The sequence below is a fragment of the Gymnoscopelus microlampas genome, assembly GCF_963454915.1.
Source record: "Gymnoscopelus microlampas genome assembly, chromosome: 10".
Lineage (NCBI taxonomy): Eukaryota > Metazoa > Chordata > Actinopteri > Myctophiformes > Myctophidae > Gymnoscopelus > Gymnoscopelus microlampas.
The window spans coordinates 33,514,237-33,524,930 of NC_139947.1; the positions used below are offsets into that span (position 1 = coordinate 33,514,237).

At 39.7% G+C, this 10,694-nt stretch overlaps 1 protein-coding gene across 1 annotated transcript; it reads left to right on the plus strand.

Moving 5' to 3' along the window:
- Nucleotides 1–1,687: 1,687 nt before the first annotated feature.
- On the plus strand, nucleotides 1,688–9,703 carry LOC311052899 (solute carrier family 25 member 33). The gene is made up of 7 exons (XM_084068198.1): nucleotides 1,688–1,969; nucleotides 4,539–4,718; nucleotides 6,280–6,357; nucleotides 7,187–7,287; nucleotides 7,460–7,526; nucleotides 8,193–8,473; nucleotides 8,692–9,703. Exons 1-7 carry the CDS (start codon nucleotides 1,929–1,931, stop codon nucleotides 8,889–8,891), a joined length of 948 nt encoding a protein of 315 aa, XP_083924324.1. The 5' UTR covers nucleotides 1,688–1,928; the 3' UTR covers nucleotides 8,892–9,703.
- The last annotated feature ends 991 nt before the right edge of the window (nucleotides 9,704–10,694 follow it).

The window sequence follows — 10,694 nt, forward strand, 5'->3', positions numbered from 1 at the left end:
GTTAGTTAGCTGCTAAGTTTGACAGGAAGTCTGTCTGTAGTGTGAAACCATAGATAAAAAAGAAGAACCAGGCCCTAGAAAAATGTGTTTGACAGAGATGCAGACCAAACAAGTATCTTCAATAATGGCATAATAGGACCTAAGCCATCATTTGCCATTATTGATTAGAACTCCATTTTCAGGTGAAAAATGTATGATATTTAATTGAGCAAGGCAACAGAAGATAACCTAAGCCTTAGGTCATCTTCTGTAGGGTACTAGAGGAGAATTCAAGTCGTTTTCTCATGTTTGCAGCTGCTTCATGCAGGACCCGAATTACTATACTTTAGTACCCGTACCTTCTGTTGCCTTGCTCAATTAAATATCATACATTTTTCACCTGGAGACGGAGTGCCTTAGAACCCTTTTCTCTACAGTCTGCCTCACCACAAGCAGAACTTTTTTTTTTAATGTTTTGGCTTAGGTTGGGCATTCCATTATTATTTTCAGACATTATTTTCAATGAATTTGGCACAAGATTTATGAGACCAGTTTGTCTTACTTCCCAATATTAGGGAATGGGAATATCACCTCTCTAGTAGTACCTCAACGTTGTGGGCACCTGTGGGCTCCTCAATGTTAAATTGGCTATTTTTGCCAAAATGGAAAATAATAAAGAATTGGGGAAATTATCTGAAATAATAAGTATAAGTAGGCCTATACATGATAATGATCTACCTGCATGCATGTTCAAATCGTGTATTCTTTACATTACTTGCAGAGCATTTTCCAAATTCAAAGAAAGACAATAGCCAATTTAACATTGTGGTGCCCACAATGAGGTATCCACTTTCCTGTATCCAATGGAACAACATAGTCCTACATATAATCTTTGAATCAATGCAGCACTTGTCTTGGCAATATTTAAGTTTGCACGTTATGTTACAGTGTGTTACTCTTTTATTGTATTGTTATATATTTTTTTTAAATCTCAGAATTTAGCAGGCAAGTGGGTTTATAAAACAACATAAGGACATGGTTTATAAACACATTAGCCCACTCAATTCTGAGATATAAAAATATGGACACATTAAACGATATAAAACTATAACAATACAATAAAAGAGTAACACTGTAACATAACTTGCTAACTTCATTATTGCCACTGTATTATTCATGTTGTTTTATAAACCCACTACTAGCCTACACAGTTCTGAGATACAAAAAAATATGGACACATTAAAAGTATATGAAACTATAACAATACAATAAAAGAGTAACACACTAATAACTTGCTAACTTAAATATTGCCATTATATTCAATCTAAGGTCCTTAGAATGAATAATACAGTGGCAATATTTAAGTTCACAATACCTTATGCTATGTTACGTGTGTGTGTTGTTGTGTTTTTGTTTTGTTCTGTTATTGACGCTTATGTAACAAAAGAGGTGCAACCATAGGTGCAACCTAATACTCTACAGAGCTAAGTCACCAAGTGCAACAGAGAAGACGACGCCGCACAAAAAAAACAGAACAGATCTACAAGCTAACAACGCGTTGCGGCGCCATGGGTGCGACGCGTTGTTAGCTTGTAGATCTGTTCTGGGTCTTTTGACGAGCGTACATTTTGCTACGTCATGGACACACCCCCGACCGGCCCCCTGTATTACGCAGGTTGCCAGCTCACATCAGCAGCTAGAGAGCGAGCCAGGCACTGCAGGCGGAGTCGACCGGTTCACAGAAAGAGAAAAAAGCCGGTTGCTGAGAACCCAACTACCCGAGAGGCGGAGGACAGGACGTGAGTCAGACAGACAGCTGCTGCCTCCCTGCCAGTGCTTTGGTGTGGTGGCCTTAAACCCCCCCTCCACCCTCATCAACATCCACATTCTTAAGTCATTTATAAGAAGAAGAGCATGGTGATTGTACTTTGAAAGAAGAAGGACACAAAATGGCACAGAAAGACACGCTATTACATCTCTTCGCCGGGGGGTAAGTGGCATTGCCGGAGGAGGAGGAGAGAGAACAACGGAACGTACTGTACTTTTCGTGTATAATCGTCGGGTGAAGAAAGGGAGGGCACGTGCAGGGAAGTGTGAACTCACGTGACGTTATATGTATTTTAAATAATAACTAGTTATGCTTATACTGCCCCAGTAAAGCTTAGTTTTGGTTTAACTTTTTCTCTGGATACGTTACAGTAGTATTTGTTTATTTAGTATATATCGTTGGTTAGTCATGGTGTGTGAATTCACAGGAAATCCCTTTTTTATTTTCCACAATCCAAAACCCGTACAAACTAGCTGTCATTGCTAGACATGCTAGCTCTCATGCTAGCGCCAGACAGACAGACAGGCACCATCTACTTCCAGGGAGTCGTTGCTAAGTTTATGTATTACGGAAAGGCCCATTATTGGCTCCAGAAAACAACATTTCACGTTTTTGTTTTGTGGTCGTTTTTTATAACTGCATACAATTAGCTGAAAATTATTTTATTCTTCACATTAAACCACGTAATGGCAGCGTAATGGCAGGACGACACTATTTTGTTCCGCAAATTAGTCAAATCCGCCTCGGGAAGTCAGCCATCGTTTGTCTGGTAGTCTGTGGTGGATTTGATTCTTATCTCGTGTTGTTACGTGGACAATGACGTTGACACTTGACACACGTGAAATTAATGTAAATTTAAAAAAAAAATATATATATATTTTGTTTTAATAGTGAAGAGCGTGGGCGCGCAATGACCGGTAGAATGTGAGAGGTTGGAAGTGTCGCAGTCATGAGACTGACCTTAGCACAATGTCCTCTACTGTTACATAATACTTACAGTTCTAGTGCTTCCATGACAGCCAGGCGGCCAAGCCTGAATCTGTACAGTATAGTGAGCGTGGCCGTGTTAGTTAAATGGCGACAAATACGGATATGAAGCCAGTTTCTGCATTTATAAATGGAGTCAGATTACGTTCATGTAAATGTTTGCATTACATTTGAATGGCCGTTATCGTTGAAATGTAGGCCTACAAGAACGTTGAACAAGAACGTGATGTTCTAGTCTGTTTCTCTGTATATATCTAACCTCTGAAAATACCATACTTATTGGATATAATAGCATATATACCGTACTTGACTATAGATTGGGAAGTGGTTTGTAAGCTTTATTGTGATTCAAACGATGTCCCAATTGTTGTATGTGTGGCTTTGTTTCACAACACTACAGGTACTGACAGGCTGGGTTTCAACCTGGTTTAGCTGTCACTGTGTTGTTGACCTATCGGGTGAATGAATGGTGAACAATTAACGTTAAACAGAAATCCAACTGAGACTCTGTGCTGTGACTGCCTTTGACCAGTTCAGTTCGTTAAAAACAACACCTCAACTTGGATTATGTAACTCAGGCCAAGTAGGATGAGACACACAATGCAGGAGACGTGGGCATAGGAGTACCATGATATTACTGTGTATATAGCATAATATAGCTATAACTTCTGTTAATGTGATCATTTGAATTTATATTTGTGTGTAGCTAATATCAACATCTTGTGTAATGTTGTTCTCAGATGTATAGTAGAAAAAAAAGATGTAGGCAATGTTGCATCAGAACCAACCTAGTGCACGCTGATGTAACATAATTTTAAAAGTGTGTTAGATTATTTCACATGGCCTATAATATATGCCCTATATCATAAGGAGAACCCGGAACTTCTCTTGAATGGAAGCCATTATCCCATCTTTGGGATCAGTGTCATGCCCACATCATCTCTTCTTTGTTGTGCATCAGCACAACATTTGTTTGCCAAAGTAGCCTGTGTGTGTCATATAACAAGTCCACATCCAAAACCATGATCAGATTTCTGACCATGTTCCATTAGATGGAAAAGGTGCATTGTTTACAGATGAATGGGTTCGTGGCTAGGTCAGGTGTATTTGACAACATTCTGCAGACACAGTAGGCCAGTACAGTAGAAGCTAATCTGACTAATCTGTCTAAGCATGTCAATGACAAGGTGGTAGATCAGATGGCTTATTAAGACCTACACTGGTGAGAGCAGGGATTCGAACATGTAAAATGAATTAGTTTTAACTGCATAATGGACCATAGCTGTGAGTGACTAGTCAAATGGTGTATTTAGACCGGTATGGTCCTTTCTATAAGCTGGAAAGGTACATCTGAGACTGTCCTTTCTCACAGCAGCTCAACATGTCCATCCAGTGTGTCTGAGGCTCTGAGCCCTCAAACATTTGTCCCTGATGTGTTGATTTGAAACAATGTCCACAGCAGAGCAGGTCTCATTATTTTACCATAATTGTTCATGACATAGAGCTGCACAGCAGTGTTTTCATGGAAAAAATAATTTCCCTCTGCTGATGTTGATAGGAGTAGGCTCACAATCACAAATCTCAGGAACACACTGTTCTAAGATTAAGCGTTGTCTTAAATGGTAAACAATATGTAATGTAATATATAGCCTAGGTGCATTGCATTGTGTCACACACACATATACCTTATTCCACGTTGCAGGCCCTAATCCTCATGTTTGTGTAATTGATCTGTTGTTTACAGATGTAGTGGTACAGTGGGAGCAATCGTGACCTGTCCCCTGGAGGTACTGAAGACCCGGTTGCAGTCCTCTGGCCTTAATCTCCGGCCTGTCTTCCAAGTCCAGCTGGGTACTGTGGGTAGTACCGGAGTCATCCGGCCAGGGCCAGGCACTGTTACACCTGGTCTGCTTCAGGTCTTACGGTAAGACTGCTGTTGCAAGGGACACAGTGCCTTGCTGCACATGCTGTCTCTTGAGGCAGTTCTTAGTATTTTTCCACTTGCAGACAGCATGACATGCCGGTGTTCCCTTTCTTTCAGCAGGGTAAACCTTTTGTTAGCCAGAGCTATCATGCTGGGAAGGGCATAATTATACAGCTGATATTTTGCTATCGTCATTAGGCAGTGCCTGACTGAGAATGTGGGAAGCACCAACGTTGCTGTTGTGTTGGGGCATGCCATGTAATTGTGAAGCAAACCTGGTAAAATAACATGTTTTGGGGGAACTGTTAAGTAAACACCAGGGTTTCAGGTCCAGGGGATGCTGCAAGATTCGTGAGTTGCTGTGATAGGAGAAGGATATCAAACGGAACACAACCACCCTAAAGACTAATCATTGTGTATATTCCTGCACTATACCTGCACCCAGTGATCTTGGTACATAGAAATTGATCTATTGAAGATTCTGACTTTCAAATGTACATATGTTTTGTTTTGATTGTATTGTTGTAGTGTGCTTTCTGCTTTGGCAATGTAAACGTATGTTTTCTCATGCCAATAAAGCCCTTTGAATTGGATGCATTCAAGGGCTTCTTCTCTGCTTTCCTCTGCAGCCTTAATTTGTAGGCCACAAAGCCTGTGTTATGTAAAGAGATGAGATTAAGTATACAGTATCATGCTATCATCTATGATGTAGTTCTCTTTAACAACTGTCCAACGGAACAAGTTTTATGCCACCAAGTCCAGAGACAGAAATGTAAGAGCTCTTCTGGCTCTCAAGTAATTGGCCACATGAGTGTGAGCTGTTTTGGCGTAGGGTAGCTTCCATGCACATGTACCATGGAAAGAAGTTGGGACGTGAAGTGCATGAGGGGTTTATGAAGGGAACTGTTAGGTGTTATATTACAGTACAAGGGTACAAGGTGGTCTCAGATTGAACTTGAATTAACTGGCTGTCAGTCTGACAGCCCTGTACCTGTTCTAAAGGCCTACTGAATGTGACTGATGGCATTTATTTATTTTATTATTATTTGTTTTTACTTTAAATACATTAAAATGTCCTAAGCTGTAAGGATGCCATTTGATCTCTCTCACTCTTTTGGTTCACTGAGAAATAAACTAGATGCAAACCCTGATATATAGAACAGGTTTAGGTTTAATAGTACCACTAAAGTACGACTTGTCTACCCTTCCCCCTTCACCTCGCTCCAGTCTGGCCTGTTTGTCTGCTTGGAGAATGAGGGTCACTCTGGTAATAGTTGAAAAGAGCATGTGGTAATGGCCTCTGCATGACAAAACAAGCATACAGACAGAGGAGACAGGTCTCATGGTGCATTATACCTGGGCCAAAGACAGTTCAAGCAAATAGGAAGAGGGGGCGTGATGTTTGGATTCATTTCAGGAGTGACGTTTTCAGACGTGCATGGCTCTTTGTGAACATAACACAGACTTTGTTTATGTAATAACATATATTAAAGTCCTGTTTGGCAGTGTGTCCTGAACTAAAGCTACATTTTTTTAAATTTCTAATTCTGTTCTATTTCAGGTCAATTCTAGAGAAAGAGGGACCGAAATCACTTTTTCGAGGCTTAGGACCAAACCTTGTCGGTGTGGCCCCCTCCAGGTACATTAACATCAATGGTTATAGAAAGCATATAAAAAGCTATGATGTCCACTGCTTGCATTTTTGCTCAGTTCCATTTTGTTGTGGTTGTTAGACAAAAACCAACGTGTCAAGTTTTAAGTGTTCCTGTAACTTATATTGCCAGTTTCCTGCCATTGCTGCATAAAGTTAATACAGGCTAGACTAGATTTAGATTTAGTTTAAACAGTGGCTTGTGAAAAGTGTTGTTCATTTCCAAGTAGTAAGTGAAGGTTCAGCATTTTCTGAGTCTGATAAAAGTTTGACCCTTGTGCTTTTCTGTGGAAAATATTAACACATGATAACATTTTGCTATGATTTTCTTTTGGGTGATATTTTAAAGTTGTACTTGCGCGCACTGGACAACTAGGATACTGCTAATGCATACAATATACTATACCACAACTATTAGTCAACATTTGAAACGGAAGTAGCAAATGTATGCTTATTGATACGTGAATTGGCTGCCGGCCTGATCCACTAACCAGTTTGAAAAAGCCAATGTTCAGAGCGGCACCAGGCCCATCGCTGAAGCCTAATGCTTATTCAGCCCATTCTGGCACTTTAACAGGCTGTTCCAGAAGCATAGCAGAGAGAGCAGACAGAGGAAACAGACGACTCTGGACACACTCTGTCAAAGGCTCACGTGTGATCTTTACATAATCACATGGCAGTTATAAAACTACACAGCCTTATTAAAGATGTATTAATAGACTTGGGCATCACGTGTTTATCTTGGAAACAGTTTTGTGATGTATTTTTTGCTGTACAGATGTCACATTGTTTTCTGTCTTTTTTTAATCTATTTTAGAGCCATCTATTTTGCTGCATACTCCAAGTCTAAAGAGATGTTCAATGGGGTGTTTGTTCCTAACAGTGGACCGGTGCACATGTCCTCTGCTGGGTTTGCAGGTGAGCCATGTGAATGTTGCCCTTTTGTTTGTACATGTCTGCCTTATCGAATGTGAATTAGACACAATGTTGTGTAACATGTGTCTCTCCATGTTGGATTTTCTCTCCCCTTATGAATACTTTACATCACGCTTTCCAAATGAATAATTCTGTTTTCCCCCCTCATCCACAGCTTTTGTTACAAACTCCCTCATGAACCCTGTGTGGATGGTCAAGACGAGGATGCAGCTGGAGAAAAAGTAAGTGTAACGCTTCATTTCCACTCAGCCTCTGTGCATTCATTATTAAAGTGTGCAGAGATTCCGGTCTTTTATATATATTATATAAGATAAAATGGCCTGGGATTCTTTGAGGCTTTGACGCCCCCTAGTGCATTGTGAACTTTAACATAGGCCAGCTCTACAAGGCTGTCCTTGGTTTATGCAGTGCATGCAATTTAGCATGTGACCATGTCCGTAAATACACATGCTGACGCATTATGGTGCGCTCAGAAGAAGAGTCTATATTTGCACTGCCAGTGTCCAGTACGTGCACAAGTATCATGTTAGGTCACGATTAACTCTGTTAATGAATTAAAGACAACGTAAGTGGGGGGGGGGGGGGGCGGTAAATGTGTCAAGTGATTTTTGTGATCATTAAATTTGTATCAAAGATGCGTCTAGAAGTCCCTTTTGAGATTTTTCTCATATCTGTTCATTTTATCAGTCTTATCATTTTTTTCCCTATGTTTTATGTTAATGTCAAGAAACAAACTTAAAACATGTGTTATTGAATAATGCGAAATAAATCTGCTAAAAGTATAGGCTCCAAGAACGTTTTTTAAATGCTTGGAACCTGAGTATAAATAAAAAAGTTTTCAGCATCTCTGATATGTCTTGACACCTCTTACCTGTCTCACCCTTTAGAGCCAGGGGAGAGAAGAAGATGAACGCACTGCAGTGTGCCCGCTATGTTTACAGAACAGAAGGTATGAGGGGCTTCTATCGGGGCCTGACTGCATCCTACGCTGGCATCTCTGAGACGATGATCTGCTTCCTCATCTATGAGACACTGAAGAAACACCTTGCTGAACAACAACTCAACTCCCCAAATAGTACACAGGACAAAGGAGCATCAGACTTCTTGAAACTTATGGTGGCAGCTGCTTTTTCAAAGGGTTGTGCTTCCTGCATAGCCTACCCACACGGTACGCAATTGTTGCATTATACATTATATTGTGCAATATATAATATTGTTGCATTATATGTTGTATGTGTTCATCCCTTACAACTGGTGGTCTCGGCTCCGGTCCTTGGGGCTGTGGCTCATTTTCTTATGAAGTTTAATGCATCACTTGATGTTTATTACGTTATTTGCATCACTTGATGTTTATTACGTTATTTTTTATTTTTCTGTGTCCTACAGAGGTCATTCGGACAAGACTGCGAGAGGAGGGCAGCAAGTACAAGTATTTCTTCCAGACGGGGAGGTTGATAATGGTAGAGGAAGGCTATGCAGCCTTTTACAGAGGACTGGTTCCACAGCTAATCAGACAAATCCCCAACACAGCCATTGTTCTCTCCTCCTATGAACTCATTGTCTACATGCTGGGAAATTCAAAGTGACATCGCATTTGAAAGTTTGGTTGGCCCATCAAATGATGGGGGGCACACAATACCCAAGGCACATTGGACGAGAGACATTTGAAAATGCAGCATGTTGCCTTTTTTCCCTTTTTTTTTTCAATGGGCTGCTATAATGACTGTTTTTCTGGTGGAATTTGAAGCAGGTTTTACTGTTATCCAAAGACCTATGTGTATTTTTATTTTATTGACAGCATGTCATTAGAAGGTTATCAGAATAGCTCAACAGTTGCAGTACTGTAGTGTTAAGTTAACTAAATTATTTTATGTATTTTCTTTTTGTTTATTACCATTCATGTCAGTTTTCTTTGCTTATCAGTGGTGAATGTATGTGTAACCATCGTTGGCAGGTTAATACATTTGGGGAAGGCATTCTGAAAAGTACTGTTCTTGGAAAACCACCACCACAAGACTATAGTGAGATTTTATGTTTATAATTTCATTGACACAGAGTGGTGGATTTTGAAGTTTGAATTGTATCAGAGTAATTTATCATATTTTTCATTATTATCTACAGGCTTATCTGTATAGTTCGATTGTTAAAAAAGATGGTTATCTTTTACAATATAATAAGAACTTGAATGCTTATTTGACCAGTGGCTCAATAAATTGCTTCAAGAAATTGTCAATCATTTGTTGGATGAACCTATTGTAATAAGTTATTAAGAGCTATTACCGTATGTCAGGCTTCTTTCCAGAGAGCAGTATGCTTGTATTTGGGTGACTTTATAGCATTAAATGTCATCAAAACAAATTACATTGGACAGACATGCAATAACATCCCATGGAAAATTGTAATGCAAAACTATGCAAATGTTTAACAATTAAAATAAGGAAATGGGTGGATCTAGTACTCGGGATATGTAGCTGAATCTACAGTAGTTGACCTGGACTGTGCCTTTAATGGAGATGTCCTTTGCATGTGGTTGACTCAAGACTTAAAGGAAACAGGAAATCAAATTAGTTCAGAGCACAGTGCTGTTTCTAAGGTAGACATTTCCTATTAATTCATAGTATTCAAATATCTAAAGATTGACAATACAAAATGATATTACCTTTTAATCCCAAAAGAAACAAAGCCAGTATGCCGGTCTAATGGAAGTGATTATGTAAGTGTGGATAAAGGAGAGCAGTCTGCTGAATTGTACACTAAAATGTTAATTTATTCATTTGTAACTCAAATGGAGTGTTCAAATGATGGTTCCATTTGTACAGAGTTACAAATAGGTGAATAAAAACAGTATTTTATTGTGTACTTGAAAATGTATTATTGGATCTATCAACCTAATTTCAGGGTTTGCTTTGCAGTAAATATGACTTATCATTAACGGTGGATACAAAAATGGTCAGGATGTCACCCTACATTATAAACTCAACAAACAGCTGATATACAGGCTTAATCAGCTGCACTAGGTGGTACTTCATATCCGCATTTATAGGTCATGTGTCTCATAGAGAAAGGCAAGAGCTGTGTGTGTGTGTGTGTGTGTGTGTGTGCGTGTGTGTGCGCGTGTGTGTGTGTGTGTGTGCGCGTGCGTGTGCGTGTGTGTGTGTGTGATTTGCTGTTTGAAAACAATATTTAAGCCATCTTGAAAAGTTCAAAATGAATTGGAACAGTAGATCAATGAAGAGTTTTGGCTGTTGAATCACATGCTGTAACTGTTAATGACAGTTCTTGCAGTTGAACACTGAACAGGGACCTGGGAATGTCTAGCTTGGTTCCAGACAAAAAAATTGCCAGTGTGATATTGTCTGGCCACGCGAGGCTAGGAATGTCAGCCCATG